The sequence below is a fragment of the Pezoporus wallicus genome, unplaced genomic scaffold, assembly GCF_028554395.1.
Source record: "Pezoporus wallicus isolate ANWC-B61680 ecotype Strahan unplaced genomic scaffold, APGP_CSIRO_Pwel_v1 contig_736, whole genome shotgun sequence".
NCBI classification, from domain to species: domain Eukaryota; kingdom Metazoa; phylum Chordata; class Aves; order Psittaciformes; family Psittacidae; genus Pezoporus; species Pezoporus wallicus.
The window spans coordinates 1,254,278-1,281,989 of NW_026639744.1; the positions used below are offsets into that span (position 1 = coordinate 1,254,278).

Sequence of the window (27,712 nt, forward strand, 5' to 3'; positions counted from 1 at the left end):
AGACTGCATGCAGTGACATTTAAAAACCTGAATAGCATCCCACTGTTGAAATAAAATGAAATTGCATTTCAAGATCTTGTTTGGAGAGAACTGGCCTTCTGCAGTCCCCAGCCTGCAGCTGGAGTTTATGTTTCCCTTATGAAAAACCTCAGGCCAGGGCTGGCAAAGGGAAGAGGGGATGTGTTGTGCCACAGGGACCCATCTGGGCTGGAAGGTGGCTCCTGTGCCATGGCAACAGAAGGAAGCCCCGTCCTTTCCTCTGATGGAGGTGGCTGGTCAAGAGCTCCAGTCACTCCCTTCCTCCTGTGTCCCAGCACCAAGCTTTGTCTGTTGCTGCCTTGTGATTCACTGGCGCTTTTGGGGCCAAATACGACATTTAGAGGGAATGTTTCTGAATAACCCTCTCAACAGGAATCCACATAAAACAACTAAAGCAACCGCAGCCACGTTGCCTTGGTTTGCTCATGTCTGACTCCACTGGAGCCTGAGCCCTCTGCGGTCCCTCACGTTTGCTTTCTCTTTCTCCACAGAATGCGATGAACTTGCCGCCTGACAAAGCCCGGCTTCTGCGGCAGTATGACAATGAGAAGAAGTGGGAGCTGATCTGTGACCAGGTAAGGGAGGTCTGGAGGGCTTTTGGCACATCTCATCGAGAGCACCAACTGGGTTTCATCAGTGGCATCCCTGGGCTTAGAAAAGGGACCTTAGAGAGGACAAGTATTTCAATAGTTTCAAACACTCATTTCTTTGGCCTTATGCTCCATTATTGGAAACAACTCATAGAAGTCTTGCAATAAGAATTCATTATTTTGCAGCAGAGCAGTATCTCTTTCCCCTCTCGTGATGCCATCACCCCTGTGCCTGTTTCCTCTTGAGTGATGAATGTTGAGTATTTTGCCTGGCACAGACTCAGAAAGACTGACCTCTCAGAGAGGGCTTTGAGTTTAGTCTGTCTTGACCTGTGAAACATGAATGAATGAAGGGTCTCTATCCAGTGAGTATTTGGCTTTTCAGGCCATGAGCCACAGGTGGTAGTGGCTGTTGCCTTCAGAGAGAGGTGAACGGTGATGTACTCCTCTTTGCCTTAGAGGCTGAACAACAACCTGGGATTAAGCAGCCACAGATGCTGAGGGATCTTCTGTGTATGAGCTCTGCTGTGGCATGCACACTTGGCAGCAGTATAGAACAATTAACAGGTTAGCTCTGACATGGCAAATGAGGAGAAACGTTATTATTTAGAGAAAGTGAAGCATACTAAAGGTAGGAGCTGCATTTGTGAGCCAGTAGCAAAATAAGGTTCTCCCATAAACTTCAAAAGTAATCACTAATGAAAATAATTGATCCAAGACTATGAAAGTAGGATGTTTCCTTGAAATGTAAACACAGTGGTACCAGGATGAGAGTTTGGCAGAAGGTACAGTCATGCTGTGAGGTCAGGAACATTATAATGGGTTTTTGGGACATTTCCTATTTAGCTGTTCCTGTGGTGGAGCTTCTGAAAAAATCCAGCTACCTTAAAGTAAAGCTGAATAAAGAGTTACTAGCTTTTTTTTCTATGAGTTTTCTGTGTAAAGCATTGACCTATTTAAAGTTTCAGTTTAATGAGACACTGAACAAATTGCTTCATCTACTGTGATTTGTTTCATGAATGTTTGCTTAGAGCATGCATACTCAGAGCATGTACAAGTAAGCATGAGCTTTGTGCTGGAGTTGGCAGTGGTGCAGGCAGAAGCAGTTAGATCACAGCCTCAATGTGCAAACTCCCACCTCAGAGCTGACCCACCCTTTGTAGCATGCAGCTGCTGCTGATTCACTCCTGAACTCTGGAGCAAGATAGGAGGGATGAGCAAATGGAAATGAAGAGAAGGAAATTTGCAATCTGGAGTAATCACATATCTTAATAGCTCTTTGCACAACACTAAGTCCACCCCCGGGCTGGGATGAGTATGCTTGCCGTTGCTTGGAGAGGGTAGGCAGGGAAGCAGCACAGGACTGTTGTAACCAGCAGTGCGAAGCTCAACACTGCGAGCATCCCGAAAGGGTGGGAGATGACCGTGTGCCATGCTTCCAGGGTCTGGCTATCTGAGGGGAGGCTCTTGGGCAGTTAAGGGCTGTATATCTGTGATCTGTCACAGCTCCATAGCCTCTCTGGCATTCCTCATGGGTGCTCACCAGCCGCTGTAAATTAGAGCATCGTGAAGCAGGTGCCTGTAAACTATGATAATACAGCATATGGGGTGTGAAATATTTATATCTGTCCACATAATTATGGTGCATAGCTAAAAGTACTTCCAGGAATAGATTTTGTACAGAGTGTTTTTAGTGAAGATGCAAATTTTTCTATTGGTATCACCCGTTGCACCATTTTACCCTGTTTTGCTTAATGAAGAACTGAGGATGTTAATTAATGTAACAGCTTGAGAAAATTAACTCTTACCCTTCTGGGCTGGTTTTCAACTTACATCTGAAAGGAAAACATGTCCAGAGGTTGCTTTTAAATGATATTTTCTAAACACTGTGTAAAGCAGACCCTGATCTGTGAAATATTTTGAAACTATTAGGGGAGAGAGTTCCACTCTGAAAAGGAACTGTCACTTTTGCAGAAGTGGGACTTACAAAAGTGGGGAGCTACCAGCCTCATGGTGATGGTAATAACAACAGCAATAAGAATAATAATCTGCCGTAAGTAGGATTGTGCATGTTGTGAATCATTGTAAGGGTTGCTGGGCTGGTTGCGAAGGACTCATCCTGTGGGGTATTTTCTACTCCTTTGTCTGTAAACCTTGCAAGTCATTTAGATGTTGCTGCTGGTGTCTTGAAAGCTTGCTCCATATGTCTCCTGCTTACCTTATGAGGAGAAGAGCAAAGCCAGTAAACCTGTTGCCCATCCTGGAGAAGGCTGAGGGTCATCTGGGGGGTGAGTGTTGGGAAGGATCCAGGTAGGCAAGAGGATACCATTTTCTGGCATGGTGAGCCACCCTTTTAGTGTAGTCTAGGCCTCTATCCAGTTGCTTGCCATGAGACATACAGAGGGGGCACAGATGTTGAGGGAAGAGGTTGGGGACATCTTAATAAAGTTCTTCATTGCCCTCTAATGGCAAATTATGGCAGGGGCATCACCATGTCCTCAGCTTTGGAGACACTGGAGGTGTGTGTGCGGAATAATGAATTAAGAGACCAAAGATGAAAGTCATGTGGTTTACATCCAAAATATCATCACTAAGGTATTTGTAGAACTCTCTCCCTTTCCTAGTGGAACTGAGTGAAGGCAGCTGCTGGCTTCCAGGGCTTACCAGGATGGCAGTAGGTTTCTCTAGCAGCCTCTTGGGTGAGGGTCCTCTGCTGCCCCTCAGCTTTGCTTCCAGGGACTGCCTGTGTTGGGGGTAATTTTGCCTGAAGCAGGGCCACTTGGTCTACTTAGTGCAGGGACAAACGGCTGTTATCATCTCATTCTGTAATAAGACATGTCATATATAATGTAGTAAGTCATCTATAAAGTTACATACTGTCCTGCTGGTGAGCTGGCTGGATTGCTGGAGCCAGGACTGAGCTACTCTCCAGGTCTGTGTGGGGTGGGGTCCAGGTGGTAGAAATCTGCACTGCATTTATGACCTGGTGTGAGAAGACACTGGTCTTCAGCCCTGCTTGTCCACCTCCTTTCACCAGCCTTCACCATCCGTGTGCTTCATGCGCTCCTAGCAGTTACTGCCTGCCTGTTGGGATTTCTGTCAAGCTGGGATACCGTGTCGGATGTTCTGTGTCCTTACCTAAAATGTATGAATCCTAAGAATGAAAAAGTTAGTGGGGGTAGTAATAATAATAACAACAACATGTGTCACTAATGCAGAAAATGTCCTGAATGTTTTTGGAAGCAAAAGATCTTTGGAAAAGCCACAATTTCCTGGTTACAGAATTAATACATTTTCTGGATTTGGGTGAACAAGAGATGTGTTATTTGTAGGAGCTCATGAAAAAGGAAATGTAGAAATCCAGCAGTTCCTCTTTGATGCTGAAGTAAAGCCCCCTCCAGGCCCCCTCTTCCCCCCTCCCCCCTTTTTTTTTTAAATCCATAAGGAAATAAAGTGCTAATTCTCGCAATTGATGGTAAAAGAAGCACAGGGGTGGTATTGTGGTTCCCCATCCAAGCTTTTTACCTGAATACTCGTAAAAAGGAAGATCTTGAGGACCAGGTCATCTCACTGCTCTGTGGTCCAGTGCCGCTGGCTCCTTTCATGCACTTCTCTACGCTTAGCTATTGTTCTGGCACTGCTCCTCAGCAATTTTTCAAGTAAGAGAGAGCCTTTTATCCTTGGGAAGTCAGTTAATTTGCTTTCTAGGTGGCTGACAAAGGCAGGGTTGAGTTACTGCTGGTCTGTGCCTTTCTCCTTTCAGGGCTGTAGATAGCATTGGTGCTTATATGAGTCACGTAGTGGAGATAAAATAGGTTTCATCGGGATTTATTAACTTTGTTGTGTCTGAATAGCCCAGTCCTGGGGCGACTGGGAGAGAAAGCCACCATGTCCCAGTCATGATGTCACCCACCAGCTTACGCTTGCGAACTTTGGAGACTCAGATACGGATTTTAAATTCTATATGTGTGTGGTAAAAATCCCCAGCCTCGACATTCAAACAGCGTTAAACCCCATGCCATATAAATTCTTATTTTGAGAGAAGATTTGGTCAGTGAGTGAGTGGGAATTGCTGGAAGTGGAGAGGAGGAACAGACAGGAAAAAACAATGATTTTTAACTCCTTGTTTACAGTATCCGGGGCAAGTGAGTTGTGTGTGAACAGCAGTGCCTCATTGTTAGCCAAGAATCATGTTTGTCTCTATGGGAGGAGCTATGGGGAAGTAAATGCTCTGAAGAAGTACCAGAGGACCTTGAGAGGACCCCACACTGGCCAACCTGCACAGTCACTTGCAGCATTCACAGCAAATGAAATACCAGACTGCAGTCATGCTGGACCAATGAGTCCTGTGCCTTCCCACCCTGTGTGAGCTCTGGCAGAGCATCAGGTTTTTGAGAGGACGATGGCTGCAAGCAGACATTCAGAGTGTCCCAGAGGCGTCAGGGAGCTTCAGGCTGCTATCGCTGCACAGCACTGAGCCCTGGTTCTTGCAGCTTGCGATGTACCAGACTCTAATATAAAACAGTCAAAGCTGGATAAATTGAGACAGTAATAATAGCTGGGGAAAGGCAGTTCTAAAGGCTAATCCCTCATGGCTTTCCAAAGCAGCAAAAACACTTTAAAGGCTGTAAATATTTCCAGGACTAGTAGATGTCTACCACAAGTGAATGTTGGTCGCTAGTTAGAGAAAAGCACTTCTGGTGTCTGGTGTTCATGGATAATGCCTTTAAAATCCCTCAGCCCAAATAATTCCACTATCCAGTAATGATCAGCATCTTTTTTTTTAATGAAGTCACCATATGAAGAACCTTAGAATCCTAGAATGGTTTAGGTTAGAAAAAGACCTTAAGATCATCCAGTTCCAACCCACCTGCCATGGGCAGGGACACCTTCCACTAGACCAGGTTGCTCAAAGCCCTGTCCATCCTGGCCTTGAACCACTGCCAGGGATGGAGCATTCACAACTTGCTTGGGCAGCCTGTTCCAGTGCCTCACCACCCTTGCAGTAAAGAACTTCTTCCTTATATGTAACCTAAATCACTGAAAAGATTATTACATAAATACATAATTACAGCTAGGTTTTAAGAAAACAAACAAAACAGTATAGTATCTGCGTCGCAATCTACTAAATGTGCTTGTTAAGTCTCTTTAAGCATTTAATTTTGAAGTCTCCTGATATTAAAACTTGCAGTTAGGAAAAGCTCCTGTTGCTTTAGCAGATGATGGCTGATTAGTTTGTAAGAGAAATAAACCCATAAGAGCAAAATAGCTTCCCTGGGGGATTAGACTAAATACAGCAGAGCTACACATCAGCATGAGAAAATCCCCAAAAAGGGGAGGAATAAATATGAGAGCTGATGTGGAGTCTTGGTAGTCTGAGACTGCAGTCAGGAGCAGGCTCCTGCTGTGCCTGCTGCTTGCTGCTCACATCGCCTACTTTTCCTCAAGAGCGGACTTTCAGATTGAGCTCCACCACATGCAAATGCAGAGAATAATATTTGGACATAGCTGTCAAGTGGCACAATGAAAATGCTTCTACTTTTGTGGGCTTTCTTTTGTAGAGAAAGACATGGCTATTCAAATGCTGTAATGTCTCTGGAGCTGATACTAAACTATTGAGCGGCAAAATGAGAAACAGTGGCGGTCTCCAAGGTCCAGATACCTCTGTGACTCTTTACTAGTCTGCAGTGGGCCAGATTCTCATTTACTGCAAAGTGCTTTTTTGTCGGTATGCCAGTGTGAAGAAGTTTTAAAATGGGTTAATGGGTGGAAATTGCTTCTAAATAACTTACATTTATGCTCACTGGAAAGCCACAGTATCCTGAGGGGGCTGTAAGTCTGACAGAGAAACTGGTCTAACAGTGTCCTGTAAAAAAATGCAAAAATTAAGCAAACAGTTGGGGTACTTTGAATATTGACATCTTCATGTTTTGACTGATTTATTTTATGTGCTTCTGTTTTTTGGTTTTAATTTTTCTGTTTCCTTTAAAGCCCCTGTCAACGTCTGTGGGTGTGCCTGCTCCCATTTATTGGATGTGAGAGTTGGATGCTTGAGTGGACTGTTGTGCACCTCTTGGGATATGGCAGATGATTTCTGCTTGTGCCAGTGGAGCTGTGTGATGGAGCCCTGGCATATCATTCCAAAACCTGCCTGTAACCCCATGCATCTGTCTTGTGTCTCTGTCCTCCTTAACACAGCAATAGCAGTTCCAGTTAGCAGCAAATCGAACTACAAGAGTGTGAAAGGGACTGGCAATGAGGAACTTTGTGTTTTCTGAACTGTTTTTTAGATAAAAAGGAAATGCCAATTCCAGGACTGTGTTTGGCCCATATATGTGAAGGTGCATGGAAAAAAAATCTGGTTGTAAAAGAGGAAAGAAATGTCTGCACTGTCTTACAGAGCTCTCGCCTGGGGCCGAGGGACCACAGACTGTCAGACTTTTTAGTTCATTTTTTCCTTCTCACCATGATGAATTACTTTTATTACAACAAGCAGCAAGATAATAACAGGAACGACTTTTGGTGTTCTGACAGTACATTCTGGTAACTGGGCAGCAGTGTCCTATTCATTATGAAATAACTTTCAGATAATGTAGTCAAAATTGCATCCTGACCTAATAAAGGGAGGTTTCAGATATCAGTTGTAAAATGCAAAATTTCAGGAGGAAATTGTTATGAGATCTTTCCTCAGGGAAAAAGGCAGAATAGTTTAAAATTCTTCAAGATACAAATAGTATCAGAACTTTCAGTAGTGCTCTTAAGAGGTTTGGACACAGCATACTCCTTGCAGAACAACTCGTGTTTCACAGCAGTTTTTGTAGGATAAATTTCAGGCTGGCTGTGCAACTGGTAAAGCAAGCAAAAATCAAGCAGCTCCCAGAATACAAAATTTGCAGACCTTGTATTTGTTATCAAAATCTTTAATTCACTTTTGAATGTGGCTGATGGTGGGTTGCAGATCAAGTGTCCCCTTGTACTGTTAGGCATTTGGAAACCTTCAGTGAGAAATGAGTCTCAAAGGCAGGTAGGAATTTTTCTTCACTGGAATAGCAGCAGGTGAGCAAAATAAGGATAGGGTATCAGGGATGCTGCTGGCATATGACAGAAAGCAGGAATGTGTGCGTGCGTGATTAGATGTTTTACTTGGGTAAAGCCCACCATTGCAGGCAGCCCACCTTCCTCTGTGTCCGGAGGTTGATCAGATTCCAAGCTAAGCAGAGACACATGGTGTTTCCTGGGCTTTCCCAGTGGGACAGGGATGGGCATCTCGCCCATAATTTCACTTGTAAGTGTGTTGATGGCCTCAGTAGCGTTTGCCAGCTTGCTTCCCACCACGTTGGAGATCCCTCAGCTTGGCCTTCATGTGACACAGATGTGGAAAGAAATCCTGGGAACTGTGGGTGGAAGGGACAAGCTCAAGTATTGACATGCTCTCCATCCTAGTGCTGCTGGCAGACGTGGTGCAGGGAGCTGATCCCAAGGCACAAGGAGCATGATGGTGCTCAGGCATTGTGTTGGCATAGGAAGCAGGATGCTGCTGGGATTGGGTGTATTCTCATAGAATTGCCTTACAAAGGCAATCCAATTTAATATCCTGGAGTTAAAATATTACTTGTTTATTACTAACATATTGCTCTTGCATTCGTTTTTCTGGAATCCAAACAATAAAATGAGACTAGACCATGCAATGTGGTTTTAGACTTGTTCCAAGTGATAAAAAAGGTGTCTGGCTTTTGTGGTCATGGCTTTCAGTCAAACATGGGTACACATCTGCTCTTCTAACCTTTGTCTTTCTTCTTGGTACTCCTGGCTAGCAGAAACCCTGTTATTTCAGATGTGTGTGTTTGTATGTGTAATTAACATTCAGAATTGTCATTGAATATGTAAGGTATATTTTATATATCAAGAATATATATATATCAGAATATCAAAATACATGTAAATGTATTTTGTTTGTGTGCATACAAATACATAAACTGTATACTTACAAATATTCCCACTAGCTCCAGGGCACATAAGGGGACATAGGTTGTTATGAGGGGGAGGAGGGGTGGCCATGAGGGGCGAGAGGAGATCCTGAGCAGACAGGGGAGGTGGCCATGAGGAGTGAGGGGTGATACTGAGAGGAGAACAGGGATGGCCATGAAGAGTGAGGGGTGATACTGAGAGGAGAGCAGGGATGTCCATGAGGGAAGATCATGAGGGAGAGCAGGGATAGCCATGAGGGGAGACCATGAGGGGAGAACAGGGACGACCATGAGGGGTGAAGGGAGATAGCGAGGGGAGAGCAGGGATGGCCATGAAGGAAGATCATGAGAGGAGAACAGGGATGGCCATGATGGGAGAGGAGGGACAGCTATGAGGGGTGAAAGGAGATACTGAGGGGAGAGCAGGGGCAGCCATGAGGGAAGATCATGAGAGGAGAGCAGGGACAGCCATGAGGGAAAACCATGAGGGGAGAGTAGGGACCGCCATGAGGGAAGATCATGAGGTGAGAGCCGGGGCAGCCATGGGCCGTGAGGGGTGGCCACGTGGGGAGATAATGAGGGGAGATGAAGGGTGGCCATGGGGGGTATAGGTGGCAGCTATATAGTATGGGGCACTGTGAAGGGGGCAAATGAGGGGTTGCTGTGACTGGAGATCATGAGGGGCAGCCATGAGGGAGATCAGTTTGCCTTTAGTGACACGGTTTAGTGGTGGGCTTGACAGTCCTGGGGTAACGTTTGGTCTTGATGATCTTAAAGGTCTTTTCCAACCAGGTTGCCGCTATGATTCTATAAGGTATGGACTTCTAAAATGATATTACAAAGCTATATTTTTAAATATATATGTGTGTACATTCACTTATGTAGTAAGTAAATACAGATGTTTTAAAATGGCTGATGTTTATTCTTGTATCCCCTGCAGGAAAGATTTCAGGTGAAGAATCCTCCACACACATACATCCAGAAGTTGAAGGGCTATCTGGATCCAGCTGTAACCAGGAAGGTGAGGAGTGTCCTGTTTCCTTTTGCCCATCCCTCATTCTGTCCCTCATTCCCTGGCGAGGATGGTCCTGGAGTCTGGGTTCCTTCCTGCCTTTGTGTAAAAAGCCCAGTAAAAGTCTCAGAAGAATCTGAGAGATGCAACAAACTGCAGAGAGAAGCAGAGAGAAGTGGGAAAGACCCTGCAGTTTTCACAGCTCAGCAAGGAGAACAGATGTTGCAAAGAAAAGGACCATCTGACACATGAAACAACTTATTTTAATAACTTTAGCTTCAATAAATGGTCTGACAAATTATCACTGTGCTGTACTCCAAGTCTGACTTTTCATGTGAGCAGTGCTAGTGGATGAAACCTCTGTCAGATGACACTTTTCTCACCCATGTGAAGGGGATGTTGAAGTTTTGGGTCCTTTTCTCTGGACATTTGCGTGACAGCAGTTAAATACAGCGGGCACAGCTCCCCTCTCACTTGCAGTCTCATCTGCAGTTTCAGGGTTGTGAAGTAAAGGTATAACCTGGGGTGTATTTACATGGCAGAGTCTCATCCATCCTTCTATGTATTGTTTTTCCAAAATAGTTGGATAATCAGTTGTGAAAGACTCGGGAACTTCACTTGGCCTTTCATAATCATAGCCATACAATGACTTCATGTGAATGTTGTACATCCCTGAATATAGTTTCTGTGCCTGCTTGTATTTGTGGCTGGTTCTGATATTTCTGCACTGCTTTGATGGGCTTAGTAATAGCCTCTTGGATTCTAGGATGACAGTAAACCTACATCCCATTTAGAGGACCATTGCTGAACCTTTGGTATTTAACCACTTTGGATATCGGCTCATATCCTGTGTTGATAGTTGAAATAGCCTTTAAAAAACAAAACCAAGAAAAGGCAGCACAAGCATAACAGATCCTGCCATTCACTGGCTGTGCCTTGTCCTCCACAATCGCTGCTTTGTGTGGCTGTACAATGAACTGAGGTTGGTGCCCTGCGGTAAAATATGTATCTTGACACAAAGCTTCCAGGCTGGGGCCAGCTCCAGCTGTGGTGGAGGTGCACCTCCATCCCTGCAACAGGCGAGGGGCAAACACTGGGCACCCTGTGCTCCAGTGTGCTGTCACTAGCTCCTGTCTTCAGGGCTGCAGTAATGTCTTCTGACAGTGCTTCTCTTGTTGCAGGCTCTGACAAGGAGTAGGAAACCATTTGGTAGGAAACCCTTAAATTTGCCTGTAGCCGAGTGTAGTTTAAAGAAAAAATAAAATAATGGTGAACAGGGGTCTTTGTGTGTTTTCTCCTGAAGGGTTTTTGAAATTCATTTAGTGTTTGGCTTTGCTCTGTGGTTACTCCATGGGCACACATTGGAGCCTTTCTTATCGTAATACCCCTATAAGAGTCCCATGACAAATGACAAAACTGAAGGAGCCTAAAAATAACTCCATTGAGTTCCTCTCTTTTGTTTTGTTATTCTGTATCACCAGCAGCCTTTCCTCAGCCTGCGCTGCGAGGCGGAAAGATTTACAAATGGGCTTCTGGACGGATGCGTGATATTGTGGGGAGAGCTCATCTTACCAGGATTATTGCTGTAATTGAAGTGGTGTCAGCATTTTGGCTGATGATCCGCAGTGTGGCCAAGTGAAGGTGGCTCCAAATGCTGCTGAAAAATGTACCTTTTGGCTTGTAATTGGGGTCATAGTGGCTCTTCCTGGGAAAACAGTTGCTTTTTGTCTGAGCTGAATTTTGAAACAGGAAAATGGAAGTGTTGAAATTATGCATCTTTAAAGGAATTGCAGTTTGGTGGCTATTGGAGTCCTGTAAAGCATGGAGCCTTTTCATTGCTCTCTGCCGTGGTTGCCAGGAGCAGCCTGGCCTCCCTAGGGGAATGGCGGCCCCACATGGGGCATGTGGAAACGTGCTGCTTATTTCTGCTGTGCCCTCTAACCCCAGCCTGCTGCCTGTGTCTTGCTACATCAGTATTTTACCTTTACTTCTAGAGAGCTAAGGTTTTATATTGCTTGCAATTACGTTGTGTAAACTATCTTGAGAGACAAGGTACTGTGTTTTTGTACTGAGATAATTAACCGAGGTCCAGAGAAACTCTACTGCTCTCAATGACCTGTTCCAAAGTAAAAATTAATAGCACCTTCTGTCTACTAGGACTTTACAGGGAGACCTCTTTTTCAGTCTGCCAGTGGCTTTCTAAGGTGGGATTTAGTCTTGCCTCAAGAAAGCCAGTGGTGCTAACTAGCATGTGAGAGAAGACTGGTGAAAAAGGCAGCTGATAATTTTCACATAGGTCAGCAAGGCAAGGTAAATCCTGTCCTTTCATCATATTCACCTCAGCAAATGAAGTCAAGAGAATTATTACCTGACAAGTAGTACCCTTGATTTTATTGTGTTGCACTGAGAACAAATCCTTTTTTCCCTTGTATTCAGAGCAGTCCTACTTGCACAGCAGCATTGCTTGCATCCTAAGCTTTTATAAAGTCTTTCCAAACACACCAACTCTGTGTGCGTGATAAAGGATGACCAGGTTGGTTGTTAAGTACTGCAGTTCTAAGATACGATTGCCCATCCACTTCTGCTCTCATTTACCTTGTTCACAAATGAGAATTTACCAGAATAACTGCTCCAGGATAATTTATCCAGCTGTTTTAGTACTTTTCCATGGACAAGAAGCAGAAGGAAAGAGAGAAGGGGACAGTCTTTCTCTGACTGGGAGAGGAGAATGCATTGCTGGCTCACTCTGCCTGCTTACCAAAAGCCCTACTGCAGCCCTACTGCAAGCTGGTTTTGCAGGCAATGAAGATGAGCTGCTTGACCTGACTCAGGATGAGTCAGTGTGCATTTAGAGATCTTCTGCTGTGACCAGTGCCTGCTTTGAGATGTGGAGTGAAGCGAGTCTCTCACTGTCCCCCAGTGAGGTTTTCCTAGGTTGCCCTTTCTCCTCCCATATGGAGATGACAAAAAACCTTGTCTCCTTTCTACTGCAGTGTCTTACTTCTGCCATTTTATGGCCTTTCCCCAGCATCTGTTTTTGGAAATACAATTTAGTGTGCACAGATTATTACAGCATGCAGATGGCAGCACATGTGTATTTCATTATTGGCTCACACCCACAGATCTGGTAATTTTACAGAAAGGATGGCAGGTTTTATGGTGTGGGTGTAAAGTCACGAGAGCAAGATTAAAGCACCAGACTGAAAATGAAGCCCAAACACTGTAGTTCTCAATGGAGAGTTCAATAGTAAACCAGTATCTATGTACCAGTTTAGTATCTATATATATGTAATAGGCAATATATATTACATATATAATATATAATAATAAGCTTGTATTATAAAGACATGTCTATCTACAGGCTTTTAATTGTTTTAATACTAGAAACTCAAAAATGTGCATGGGAACGGAAATTTTTTTTTTTTTTGGTGCATGTTTTAGTTGACTGCCAGACTGTTGCTGTTGCATTCTTAAGGATTTAAAGGGGTTCTCACTCTACCTTAATATTTTATTTATTCAATCTGTGCTTCATGAGATGTTGATATTTTTAATAGCATCACATGAATCTAAATGTTTTTTTTTTGCCTGCTTGCTCAATTACAGAAATTCAGAAGACGAGTCCAAGAGTCTACTCAGGTACTCCGAGAACTGGAAATTTCTTTAAGAACAAATCACATCGGGTAAGAATTTTTGATGACATCTGGTTTAAGAATTTTAAATTTTTTTTTTACATCTATTGATGGATGTCTTTGAGGAAATACCTCTTTGCATGTGAAGCAGTGATACCACTTGATTGATTATTAAAGCCCGAATGGCTCAGTTAAGGGATAACTGGGCATCTCAGGAGAATAATTCAACTCTAATTCTTTCGTGATGAGGTTCATCCACATCTCTGTGAAGGCTGCAAAATGATTGCAGTTAACTTCTGCTCTTCCTAAGTCAGTCAGAGCAAGAGTGGGCATTATGTATCTAAAAAAATAATAGTACTGCAGCTATAAGTACATGTATGAAAAACACCCCCATGCTGTTTTATAGCTTTTACATGATGCAGTTCATGAAGCCTGACTGTGAGTAATGTTACCAGGGTTTTACTTCCACAAATAGCTTCCTCTCAAATAGCAAAACTAAAGGAATCACCAGATACTTAGTTCCTTATCAAACATGTCGTTCCCATCTGCATTGCCACTGGTCTTACCTCTGCGTCTTGGGACCAGAAGCTGATTCAGGACTGGTTCAAACTTTACATCATGTTTTTGAGGTTTTGAAAGCTTTGGAAGGTAACAGACTTTTCCAAATTGCAGATTATTTTGCATAACTCTTAGTAGCCCAAATTTGCAGTAACAGTTTAATACCTTTAAAAAAATAAAAACAGAAGGCAAAGTTACTGTTAAATGTACATCCAAGATGTCACTCTTTTGCTGGTGTGCTGTCTGTATGCTTTCAAAGACTGCTAGAGATAAGAATGTGATAAAAAATAAGCCAGGTCCCTGTGACTCATGCATTAGAAGGTGGCTGTAGTCACTGCCTCGTGGTTTGCACAGCAGTGTGTGCTGGAGGTGAGCCTAGGTTTGGAGTGAAGGTGGGTAGCAGCTGAACTCCTCACAGCACCCATGGCCTCTTCCAGCACCACGACTGTGATGGGAAAGGCACTTACCAGTTCTGGAGCTCAGTACTTGGAAGAGGAAATGCCTGGTTTCTGAACAATGCAGAGTATGCATAGGACGGGGGTTATGTTTTTTTCTTTATTTTTTTTATTTTGTGGCATTTTTCCAATCATAGTGTTGCAAAAAAAGCTTGTTTCGGTATATTTGTAAAGTTCTCTAAAGGACTGTTTTAAAGTCTTCTAAATAATAAAGAGCATTTTTAAAAAGCCCTATTCTCCTGATTGAGAAAGCAAAAGTCTACTCAGAAGTGCTGCCTTTCCTGCAATGGTTCTGTCTCTAGTTTATATGACAAGAATTCCAGTAACTTCACATAGATCACTAAATGGTCTGATGTCTGATGATTTTTCTAACAGATGGGTCAGGGAGTTCCTGAATGAAGAAAACAAAGGCCTGGATGTTCTGGTGGAGTACTTGTCATTTGCACAGTATGCAGTCACGTAAGTAAGACTTGCCTCGTACTCTCTGGGCTTGCAAGGCAGAGCAAGAACCCTGCCATCTATACAGAACAAGAGAAGGATATGCCAGGGCAGAGGCACAGCTGTCTCTGCAGCAGAGCTCTCCTGCTGGTAGCTTGGTACAATACTAAGTGCGCATATTAGAACAGGGAAAATGCTAGTAGTGCAAACCTATTGCCTTACAGAGGTCCTATGCAAACCTATTGCACCATAGGCAGTCCTGAGGTAACAGTCAGATTTGATGATCTTAAAGGTCTTTCCCAACCTAGTTGATTCTATGATTCTATGATAAGATTTTGCAGAGAAATAAAAAGTTTAAGCCTTGAGATTATTTCTAAGACCATACTGAGCTTTGGCCTCTGACTGTCTTAGGAGTACAGTGAAAAAAAACTCAGCAGATGTCTGGAAGCAGGCAAGAATCAGTTTGTAATTAGTACCCAACTCCAAGGCATTATAATACTGTCTACCATGTTCAAGGTAACATCCACATGCAAACTACTTCTCACAAGGCTCCTGACAAGCAAAGCAGTTGACATCCTGTGCAGTAGATGTGTTGTAGGACAGCAATTTCAAGGAATTTCAAGACAGCTTTTTCAGTTTGATGTCTGGCTAGTTGGGAGTCAGATTTAGTCATTTAGATAATAAGTCATAAAACACACTCTTAAAAGAAATCACGGGGAAAAAAAATCAGCTTTCATTAGTTGTTATATCATACAATTGGAAATAGATGTTCGGCTGAGGTTCTGTTTTTGTATATCCACAGGCTTTCATTCAGGATATTGCAGCAGTACAATTTGGCATGAAAGTGTGAAAAGAAGCAGTAGGTTAAAGATATAGTTAGGAACTCAAGCTGAGTAGAGTTGATATTTTATTTTTAGAAAAGATGCCATCAAGATGTATGTATATCGTTGCACAGAAGAGAGATTTTTAGTGTGGTTGCAGTAAAGTTAATGGAGGAAAATTACATGTTTTAAAATGTTGCTAACACTGGAAAAAACTGTGCATAGCAAAAAAGAGCCATTTGTATAAAGGCTTTCTTCCTAAAATTATATGAATGTATGCAAGTTAGCTTGCTGTGTTTTTCCTCTCTCTAACGTGGTAAACATGAGTAATAACCTCAAGAGCTGTAAAGGGAACAAGCAGTTTTTGCTTGAAATAGCAGTACAATGGGCAACGAGTCAGAAATCAAAGAAAATCTGTAATGATTATGATAATATATTACATATGCTGGGAGATACATGAGGGCCAACAATGCTGTGTGAATGCTGGGTCACATATTGATGGAGGAAAATGAATTAGTACTTGCACAGTGTATTGATTTATTGAAATAAAATGGAGACAGCTTTAAGCATTCCCACTCTTCAAGGCAGAGCCTGTTCATCAGCAAAGCAGTCGATGTTGTATTTATTTTACACTGAAGTAGAATAATACGTAGCTGTTTGATCCCTCTGAAATTGGATGCTCATGTGGTTAGCTGCTCCCTTTGTCAAGGTCCAAATTTGTTGCACTGTGCATTTGAAGCTCACACTTAATTGCAGCCGAATGGAAGTTAGCCTGCATTGCTTTCTTCCTTTCTTTTTTGATATCTTTTGGGACCTACCCATGTTTAAGAGACAGTAGATGTGGCAAGGACATAGTTTAGTGGTGGACTTGGTGGGTTAACAGATGGACTTGATGATCTGGAAGGTCTCTTCCAAGCTAAACAATTATTTGTTTCTGATTCTACTAAAATATGCAGATGTCGAACAGGAAGGAAAATACTATGTGCATTTTTTCTGTCTAACCCGGAGATGGAATTTCTATTTCCTTTCAGGTTTGACTTTGAAAGTTTGGAGAACAATGTGGAAAACTCAATGGACAAGTCCAAACCGTGGAGCCGATCTATTGAGGACCTGCACAGAGGCAGTAATTTACCCTCACCAGTTGGCAACAGCATTTCCCGTTCTGGCAGACACTCGACTTTACGGTAGGGCTTTTAATCAGGCAGTGGGTAATCTGCAAATAACGAGAGCCAGAGTGAGAAAAGTTAGTATGGTTTTCCAATTAGAGTATTTTTCATCTTCCCTCTTTTCACAGTATAGGCTTGACGTATGTTGGAAACATGTCATTGTAGTGACGGTTTTGAGGTGGAAAGAAATGCTAAGCTAGTAGCACAGGGCAGTTGAGGAAGAGACAAGAATAACTCTGCCTCCCTTTCCAAGGGCAGAATGGTCTAAGGATGTATGTTACATTTCCATCAGGTACAATGTGGCTTGCACAGAGGAAGCAATTCCTCTTCTCCAAAATGTATCTCAAGATTTCCATGGTCTTGGCCAGTCTGGTGCCCTGATCTGGTGTCTCATCCAAAAAGGTCTCTTCTAGCAGCACATTCCTTCCATGCTGCTATGAACAAGACTTTTCTTCAAACCTGCTGTTAATTCTCGCACCACCCTGGGCTTTACTGTGAAGTCTTTCTTTCCAAATACTGTTGGGGATTTTTTAACCCGGTTTGTGGAAAAGGACTGAATGACAGTCAACTCTGTTATATTCTTTTGATGCTTTACCATTATAAAACATACTGAATACTACCTTTAAACTGGCAGTGCTGTTACCTAGGGGCGCAGCTCAGAGTGCTGAATGCTTTTTGACTTTTATGGAGTTTTATTACACAGTACTGTGAGCATAGAAGAGTCCAAAAAAGATGGAGCCAGTTAGAGGACCTTTTTCCTGCATCTTGGACAAGAGGTTCAATTTTGTTTTGTCAGTCAATGGTAACATTAGCTCTTTAGATGATGTTGGGTGTCTTCTGTCTACAGCCTGAGTGGTCGTGGATATGATACCTGGAAGATGTTGTTCACAGACATCAGGCAGTAGAGAGAAGGAGACAGTTCTGGTAAAGAAATACAGCCTATGAGTGCAACAAAATCATTTGACCAGTTGATTATTATTTTTTTTAATATTACAAAGGTGTTCTTAGTGATTTTGGTTTTCTTTGGTCTTTAATTACTGTGACAGAGAAATGGTAGAGTCTTGCAGGAGAATATCTGATTCTGCTCTCTTTGGGAGGCGTGCTTGTGATTAGTTGCAGTAGAAATGCATGTCAGGTATATGTTAAATGTCTCTTACATTTTTTTCTCTTCGTTTCCTTCCGTCCTTTTTTCCTTTTTTCACATCCTCCTTGATTCCTTACCTTCTTTTTTTTCCATGTCACTGTCTCCTTTCTTGCACACTTCATTCCCCTTCCTCTTTCAAATCTTTTTCTCCAATTCTCTTTCTCTCACATCCTTCCTTCCTCTGCTCTCATCCGCCTTTCACATACCATCAGATTGGTTTCTCTCCCTGAGCAACTTCAGTTCAAATGCTGCCATAGCTGCTTTTCAACCAACTGCCTCTGGAGCAGCTTCACTTTGTGCTCTGCTGATGAGGCTTCGAGCTGGAAAACCTCGTAAGTCCCAGGTGCAAGGTTACCCGCAACATGGGCTGTGCAGGGCATGGGACCCATGTGGCCAGCACTGCTCCCCATGCCTTATAATCTGGTAATAGTACGTCTTGGTAAAACAACCACCTGAGCATCAGGGGGAGTTTTCAGTTCCAAAACGTGCGGTTATCACATTATAACTTCAAAGTGTAGTTTGCTTCTGTAGAGTGGGATTTTCTAAAAGAAAATAAGATATGTTTTACTTTGGAAAAAAGTAAAATTTCCTTTATCATATTGCAGATAATATTATTACTTTCATACCTGAGACATAGAGCCCTTAGTCATTGTCCGTTTTATTTCTTCTTTTTTATTACAAATAGAGACTTCACTCATATCCAGACAGACACAGAAATGTAACCTAATACAGTGTTTTTCAGCAAAGTGCTGCCTCCTGTCTGCAGAGCCATCTTTTTACCTGGACAGCAGGTAAAAACTGTCCAACATTTACATGGAATTAGCATTTGTGGGCACATGGAGACTCAAGCCATAGGTTCTTCTGTGTGGAAGCTCCTCTTCTATCTTTGCATTGAAACCCATTCAAATAGTGAGAAAAGAAGAAGTGGTCCTCCCTCTTGGATAAAGAAGGAGTAGGCTGATAATCTTAACAGGGTAATTTAAAATTCAGGAGCTGGACTCATCCCTTCAATGCCCTACCAGTATGAAAAATGAGAACAGATTTGGCCTGGATTCCTTTTTATTAAAATAGCAAGAAGATTTGGGGAGACACTGTTTAACTTGTCAGCTTTAACACAATGTTTTTTCATTTTTGGTGTCTGTATGGCAGTGTCATTGCACCAACTCTCCTGCCTGTCCTCAGGGTTCAATAGTAGTAAACCTGCCGTAGTCCTCAGAACCCTGAGATTTAATTATACAAAACAAACAGGAGGTAAGCACAAAGCAACACTGGGAAGTGCTGGCAAGGTTATACCCCATGCACGCTTTCAAACGGTGTGGCTCCATTGTAGTGAGCAGTTATGGGCAAGCTTGCTGTGGTGTGAACTCCCCCAGCGGTGACGTGGGCATGGAGGCTTTCTCTTCGTTTGCGTGGCTTAGGCTATCCATTTCTAATTGTGACTTTCACTAGCTTCCAGTAGGTCTTTTTTAATAGTGTTAAACCCTGCCAATTCCCTGCTCACTGGGTTTCCTTGGCAACTGAGGTTTGTTTTTTTTTTTAGGAGGAGGGACAGGGATTTGAGAAGCAACCACCAAAATGAGGGCAGAAGAATAAAAGCAGGGATGAACCTTTGGGGGTTTTATTGCTGCTTTTTTGGGGGAGGAGGAGTATTACTTTCATATGAGAGTTATACTCTCCTGTCAGATAAATATTAATGCAGACTTTGTAATGTCCCAACCCATTAGAAATTCCCTTTCTTCTGAGGCAAATACTTCATGTTTTGTATGGATGGAACTGGGAAACTTACTTTTTTCTTCAGAATCTGTGGAGTCCATAATGAGGGCAATCTAGGCAAATGTATCTTAACCTATAAATGGGCTTTGAAAGCATTCAACAATTGGACTCAGATTTGACACTGACTTTGTATGCTGCAAAGATTTAATTTGGACTTTGCCATTAGCACATTCACTGTTCAGGGATCAGCTGGCTTTGTCGTCGTAATTTGTGTCAGATACTTGCTACTTTAGCAGAGTATATTTTCGAGCAGCCAGTTGTTGGTCTTGTAATTCTTCTGGTTCCTCTGTCTGAAGACCAGGATTTTCACAGACCTTAGACAGGCAGCCGTGTCCCTGGCAGCTGAGGGTAACTCCAATGCAGCGTGTACCTGTTTTCATGTAGCCTGCTTGGTTTTGTTATGGGACGTTTGTAGGTGACTTTTCTGGTCAAACTGGGGGAGAATTCCCACCTGTGTGTGTTTATGGAAGTGAAGAAACACGCTTGTTCCCTTGCAGGAGGTTACATGGGATGAACATGGCACAGCAGAGCTAAGTGCCACCTGGGTGTGCATTGGCATCTGTAGACACACACTGGCTATGTAGCATGGGAGGACTGAACCTGGCTGTTTCCATTTCTTTTCTCATCTTTTTTAAGTAGCAGATATGTCCTCAGATTTAAGGATTAATAGTTTTCCCAGATTCCGTTAGATGAAGATAAAAACAGCAGGCTTGAAGTCATTTATTCTCTTTACATGTGTGGGACTAACCCAGGTTTCCTGCCCTGTTTGAAGTGGCAGAAAGGAGGCATTTTTGGGCAGCACAGCTATCTGCTCTCTCTTCCCTTGCACAAATGAAGGAGTTGATTGTTCCTCACTGGTTTTAAAGCTTCTGGGGCCACTGAATACAGGCTCATGGTCATTCCCTCTCTGGGCATCATTCCCTGCAGAAGGGTGCAAGTTCAGGGTCCCCATGGCCAGCAGACCCAGCTTGTAACTTCCTCTACGAGATGAGGCGAATCCAAAATTAGTAGGAAGCACCAAGACCTTCCCCATCCAAAGTCCCTTTCTGCTGTCAGAAGTACATTCATAATACAAACACCACCACTTCCAAACAACAACAAAACTACAGAAAGGCAATCCAAACCCCACTAAACCCTGGTGCAAATCAGCAGTCCCTGCCCACATAGTGTTGGGCGAGCTGCTGGTCCACCCTGGATCTCTGTCCTTTGCTCTCGTTGCTCCTACTCAGAGGGAGCTGGTATAGGCAAATGAGGGCATGATAGTCTTTAGCAGATAATGAGACAAAAATGATGGGAATAACCATCTATAATTTATATTCATTATTAATGCAGTGCATTAGAAGTCTGCACTGTTGTACTGGGCACATGTCCTCATTTTAAGTATGTTAGTTCTCCTGTAGTCATTGGTGGAGATGGCAGGAGTTTGTATTGAGATTTGTGCTCACTTACCATGGTGGAAAGGGCTTTTACTTACTTTGAGTATCCCAGTTTGTTGCGTAGGTGTTTTGATTATTCATTTGTGGGCCTTCAGTGTCAGTGTGAGCTGTTTTGTACCAGAAGATGCCCTTGCATGTTGTGTTTTTTAGGTCTTGGTTATATAAAGTTCTGTTTGAGTCTGGGACACACTGCGTGTTTTCACCAGTTCTCACTGATAATGTTAACAAAGTAAGTGGGACATGGAGGCAGGAGCAGTTTAGCAAAATCAATTTCTTCAGGCTGGCTGGGCTGAATGGTCCTTTTCACCTTCCTGTAGGAGGCTGGTGGGTAAAAGCCCAGCCTAGTCTCCAGAGACATCACAGCAGTGCCTTTACAAGCACTGCATTAACTAAATTGTTAACAAATTGAATAAAAATGATAAATGAGTTGTTCTTGAACAGAAATGTACTTCTGTTACAGCTGGGAGAGAAAAAGAACCTTAAACTATACTGTTTCAGCACAGATTTAGCCGTGATTTTAACAGTGGTTGGTTTTCCCACCCAGGTGCAGTGTCCGAGCTGTGGAGACGCTGAATCCTGCGTACTCCCCCTCGGCCTCCAGCATCAAAGGCATGAAGTTGTGGAGCAGCTCTCTCTCTACGTGTGACATCCCATACCCACTGCTGGTGGATGGCAGGAGGAAAGCATGTCACACTGCAGGAGCTTGCACGTGGTCAGGTTTTCTGTTTCTGCTGTTTTCAGAAGTAAGGTTTTATAGTTCTTACGAAGGAGGGGCAGAAGAAATAAAAGCGGAACCATCTGAGTTTAATTATCAGGATAAATATACTCTTGGTGACATAATCTTTGACCTGCAGCAGACAGGAAATCAAAACCGACGACTCATCCCGATGCTCGGATCAGCCTAATGTTTAGTAACAAGAAATGAAATAAAAGCAAATGAAGATCATCCACCTTGGTTTGGCTCATGTCGCATAAAGGGAGGTGTTAGAGCTGCTGCTGGTCTGTCTTGCCTTTATGAAGGAAACAAATAACATTAGGGGTCGTTGCAGTTGCTGCTAATTCAGACAAAGCATCTTGAGCCTTCTTAGTTCCAGTGTGCAGAGTCGTTGTAGAGGAGTTTCTGTAAAAAAAAAAAAATCCTTATTAATTCTTGGCATTCATGTCTCTGTGAAGAAATTTGCATCTGTTGAAGGGAAGCAATCTAAATCTAGGGCAGAATCCCATCTGTGCCAGAGATATCTTCTCTGCACTGCAGCTCTCAATTGTGTATTCCATACTCATTTCTCAGCCTAATCGTAAACTAACACAGGTGGAATCTCTGCAAGCCGGAGGCTGCGGGCTCTGAATATCACTGGTGATATCGTTGAGTAGCACACTGCCAATTAGGAGTGTACAGGATGGTGGGGAGGGCAGGAGGACTGCTGCAGAGAGAGCATGATGTGCAGCTTGAGGCTGGAGCAGAGTCCCAGAGGTGAAGGTTGTCTTAGTTTTGGGAAGAGAACACAACAGCTACCTCTGGCTCTGCCTATATGGCTGGTCATAAGACTCCTCCAAGTGAACATATCCAGGCTTCAAAATAGCAGTTTTCCTGCAGGCAGGTACTGCTATACAGGATGTTTGCAGACCTCATCAGTCTTTTCCATCTCTTCAAAAGAAGTGAATACTGTTTTCACCTCAGCCCTTCGTTTTGGTGCCTGCATTAGTCAGCAGTGCAGGGCTTTTGATAAGGTGCCTAAAAAAGGTAGTGAGCAGTGTGGAGGGGAGTATCTCCATCTCCCAGCCTGAGAAGATTCCATCTGGGTGGCTGGATCCCAAACTGAGTCATCAAGCTGAGTGCCCAGGGAGCTCAAACTCAGCATGCTTCAGGGTCCTGCTGCATTGCAGAGTATGCTTGCTCCATGATTCAGTTTCTCCTCACTCTCCAAGCAGCTGGAAATGCCAAATTCTGGTTTTATGGTCATTTTTTATTAGTTTAAGAAGACTTTCTCCCATTTTGTACAGTTGACAAAACTTTGTCAGATGGTTAAAGGCATTCTGAAATTGAAGGAGTTGATACACCAGGCCCTGAGTGGCACGATAACGATCTAATTCTGTTTATTTACAATTTGAAGGAAAATAATGTATGCAGCCTTTAGTAGTTTAAAAGAGAGATAAATAATTTTAGGAACGATCTCTGTATGACTAGAAATGACTTTTAAATCTTCTGACTGCAGTGTTTTTCATATTTAGTGAATGAACGTATGGAAATATGCTAGTTATACATTCTCCAGACAACACTGGCGGTGCTTCCATGCTTCGCAGTTCAGACTCAGCATAGGGTTCCCAGTTAAAAGTTGAAGTACTCCTCTTTTGTCTTGATAAGGGAGATTTGGGGAACAAATGAGTCTCCAAGCACAGGGTCTGTGTGTGGGCACTCAGCCTATCCATGGGGACACAGGCAGTACAGCCTGGCTGGAGCTCCTTGACCTGTCCCATTCCCACCAGGAGCAGCTGGACAAAGTGCCCTGGAGCCAAGCTGTGAGGTACAGTGCAGCACCCATCCCAAGTGCTCATGGTGGCTTCGGGGCAGCTGCGATGGCCCTGCAGTGCAGGGAACAACCTTGTCCTGTCCTGGTCCTCCAAGGCCCATCCTGCATTCCTCCTCGGGTCTGGTTCCCGAAACACAGCTCCCATGCATTAACCACTCACTGTTCTCAGGCAAAAGTAGGTCATGTTTCCTGCAAACCTGAAATCCGTCTGGAGCACCCTGAGCTGATTTATGCATTCATATCTATGGAAAAAAAAAAGTAGTTTGGCTGAATTCTGCTGTGAATTTTGGGGTTTCTTTCATCTTGGCACTCTTGGAAAATGAAGCAAAGGGAAGTAATTGCTGAAGCCTGAGAGTCACTGGCTGTCCATGGGCAGGATGGTTTGGCGCTGCGCTTCTGAGCTTGCTGTGTGTTCTGCTTTTGTCCTGTGCTGGAGCTGCAGAGTGGGGAGGACTCCTGCAGCCAGGAAGGCAGACACGGCATGGGTGCTGCTGAGCTGTGATCACTGCCCAGCACACTGTGTGCCCAGACCCTGCTATGAGCTACCTCATTTGGTTTGGTTTGTGTGTTTAAAGTTAGAAAATTTGCAAGTATGTTCTTTGTGTGAGAGAATGAGCTAGTGAGTCAGAATAAAACAAGTCTGTTATTGTTCATGTATTACTATTAATCATTAATGTTATATGTTATTATTAATTGCTGTTATTAATATAATAATGTTAATCACGGATTTTAAAAGTTACACCTCTTTTAAACAAGATGAGTAGCACAGATTAGACAAGTAACTGCACAGCAGCATCAGCAATAAACAGGGTAGCTGCCCAGATGCACTTAAAATATGGAGAGGAAAGAGGAAAACAGTGAAGTGCGATAACAACAAAGCTGTATCTAACACCCCTCTGTCATATTGCTGAGGAGCAGATGCTTAGTGCAGAAGATGCTTAGAGCACTTGCTTAGTACTAGCAAGGCAGATACCCAGAGATGTTTCTCCTGGTTCATACTCCTGCAGGTATGCTTCCAGCATTCTGGAGATTTAAGCATCCTGATCTAAGGTTTGCATCTTGTGTTTAATAGTTCTTGATGGAACTTTTTTCCTCTGTGAATTGGTGTGCTTCTGGAGCCTGTGCCAGGCTCTGGGCTCTGCAGTGGTGGTGCTGAACTCCTGCTCTCCAGAGCACAAAAATTACCAGGTTTGCTTTTGATCCTGTCACCTGATAATTATGTGTGATGCCACATAATTACAGATCATTCCTCACTGACTTCTTCTGTGACACTCATGCTTTCTTGGAGTGTTGGGATAGTTCTCAGAAGAGCCTGGGTCTGGAAGGCACCTGGAAGCTCTCTTTTTCTCCACCTCACTTCTTGTCCTGCCTCGGTCTGTGTTTGCAGTTATACTTTGAGTCATTGCTGGGTATCAGCACTGATACATTTAACTCCTGGTTAGGGGCTGTGGTGAGAGCTAAGGATGCTTTAACCCATCAGCTTCCCCCAATGCAGCTGTTTTCCCAAATCAAACAGAAGTGAAGCCTTCCCTTGTATGTTCTTCAGGCTCCAAAGGTGGTGTTGGTGAGCGTGAGGCAATACTGCAGTTGTCTGAAGAAGCCTTGTTTTTACTGGAGGTTGTATTTTATTTCAGCGGTCAAGCTTTGTCTATGAATTTCTCTTTCCTTCCCCAGTGGAGTTGCTTTTTGCGTAAGAAATGTCAGAATTTGCATATCACTGCACATGCATCTCATTGTTTTTTTGTCTTTCTATCAGCAAATTTTATACTTTCTTCCTCTGTTTTCAGCCCAAGTGTGATAACTGGAAATGCAAAAGGCTTACTGTGCCTGCCTAGAGGTTTTGTTAGCTGGCGAGCCAATGCCCTTTTGGTCTCTCCTCTCACCTGCATTGGTCTAAATCGGGAGAAAACTGTATTCTGCAGCCATGTGACTAATTGAGAACCTGCCTGCACCTTCTCTCTGGGCTGTTTTTACACTGTAAATGGGGGGAGCAGGATCAATGTGTTTTTCCAAGCCCAAACACCACTCCTTGCCTTTGCTGTCAGCATTACCTATGATGCTGCTGGCTGGGGCTGCTTAGGGCAGCCTACACAGCTTTGCAGACATCCTCCATGTCCCTGGCATAGCTGTGGTGGCCCTGCAGATCCATGCAGCTTGGATGGGGCTTGTGCTGGTCCTGGGGCTTGCCGGCGGCACCAGGAACACCATCAGCCAATTGCAGCAGTTAGAGCATCACTGTCAAAAGAGGTTTTGACCATAATCATAATTTTCTCATTGCTTATTCAGTTTCAAATACATAAGAACAGACACGTATTTCCTATGGCAGTCTGTCTCCTTGTCTCCAATTTCCTGTGCTCAGCTCATGAAACATGTTTTTTCTTAAAGAAAATAAGCAGTATCTGAAGAAGAGATGAAATGTGGTTTTCATTTACTATGCTATAGAAACAACAGATTTAAAGATTTCCCTTTGTGTTTATTCTGTATACTTATTTAATTGAATTCAAGGTTGATTTACTAGTTAGGAGTTACCATTAAAATAATTAATGCCTCTGTTCTGAGGAAAGTTCCTAAGGGCTGTATTTTCCTCAAATAATTTGGAGGACTTTCAGGAAGCTCAGCTGCAGAATAGAAGAGAGGCACCATTCTTAAATGAAATGCAGCAGGAATTAATACATTTGCTGATGCCTACAAATGTTCAGTTCCATTAAAAGCCTGTGCCATTGCTCATGCGAAGTAAACTGCATGGGAAAAAAATCCGGAATACCTCTCCTTGTGGGTGGATAATTTTTTCCATGTTGCATGCTGTGAGAGACGGAGGTACCTGGCTCCAGACAAGTCACACTGTGGCTGGTGGCATGGGCAGCTCTGGGCGGAAGGGCTGGGACTGGCATCTCGTGGTCTGTGCTGGCCTGGGGCTGGGTGGCTAGCAGCCTGTCGTGGAGCTGTGCATCCTGAGCTCCCTACACTGCCAGTGTGTAAACAGCACACGACCTTTTTTGCGCTTTATTTGCAATTGTCCGATGGTTGTCTGCTCTGCAGAACTTAAAGATGTCTGCATTTTCATATTCCTTTATCCTTACCACCTTAAAATAGTCTTGTGATTGATGAGAGCTGGTTTTGTTTGCAGGTATAACACCTTGCCAAGCCGAAGAACGCTAAAAAATTCCAGATTAGTGAGTAAAAAAGATGATGTTCATGTCTGCATCATGTGTTTACGGGCCATAATGAATTACCAGGTATTTCCCTTTTTGTTCTTTTGGATCACATAACTGTTTTGTTGTTGGGAGGGGGGAGGAAAAGATTAGTGGCTGATTGTTGAAGAAAAACTAATGCAAAGGTTTAAATTCCTACTCAGGCAGTATGGCTGGGAAGCAATATAACACAGTCCTTGTGTACCCATGCAGATGATTTAGTACAGGTGTAAAGATACATATAGACAAGAGCATGTGCATGCTGGGCCAATTCCTGTTTGCAGTGATGGGCGCAGTTTGCACTAACTGATTAGACATGCAGCTACACAACTGAAGTTAGTTTGTCTCAGCATTTAGTACTAACAGGAAATGCATAAATTTTTCAGAAGAGCTATACACTGATTGAAGGTGCAAGCTTTTACTTTTGTTACATTTTTATGGCAAGGTAATTGCAGTAACTGCAAGTCAAAGAATAAAACAGACCAAAGCTAATCTTATTTTCAAGAGGTTTTTTTTCTCTTTAGAGGGATGCTGTGATCATATGGCCTGCCCACGTAGCTTCAGAGACTTGGGATTTTTTGCTAAAACAGTAGTAGCTAAAAATATGTGCTTCAAAGAAAGCCTGTGGTGAACACCCTTATTACAAATTGTACAGTCATACAAGGTATTTGTAATACTGCTGTGTATGTTAACTCTGCCCTTGGGGATACCAGCTCCTTGGGATTTACAGGGTATCTTACCTCTGATGGGAAGGATGCCAACAATGGTCTTGTGCTAATAACCAATACTGTGTTTTCCAAAGGAATTCTTTTTTCATTTTTTAAGAGCAGAGCCAGCAGTACTTGTGCAAAAACTGCATGATGCAGTTGCTGTATGGCAGCATGTGTCCTGGAAAAGAAGAGATTTTGGCCGCTGAATTGCAAAATCCTCTTTAGAGAGTTAATTATATAGTTTGCTGTCAAAAT

General features: G+C 43.2%; 1 protein-coding gene across 11 annotated transcripts in view; it reads left to right on the top strand.

Annotated features, from left to right (window-relative positions):
* FMNL2 (formin like 2) overlaps positions 1-27,712 on the top strand; it is a 145,348-nt gene that overhangs the window by 77,866 nt on the left and 39,770 nt on the right. For 10 of the 11 annotated variants that reach the window (XM_057415693.1, XM_057415692.1, XM_057415695.1 and 7 more), the window contains exons 2-7: positions 531-614; positions 9,537-9,617; positions 13,212-13,288; positions 14,626-14,709; positions 16,541-16,693; positions 26,684-26,792. In XM_057415693.1, the coding sequence (XP_057271676.1) occupies positions 531-614; positions 9,537-9,617; positions 13,212-13,288; positions 14,626-14,709; positions 16,541-16,693; positions 26,684-26,792 (588 nt within the window). Of the gene's footprint in view, positions 1-530; positions 615-9,536; positions 9,618-13,211; positions 13,289-14,625; positions 14,710-16,540; positions 16,694-18,116; positions 18,152-26,683; positions 26,793-27,712 lie in introns of those variants that run through there. The other variant, XM_057415700.1, reaches the window with a different exon arrangement.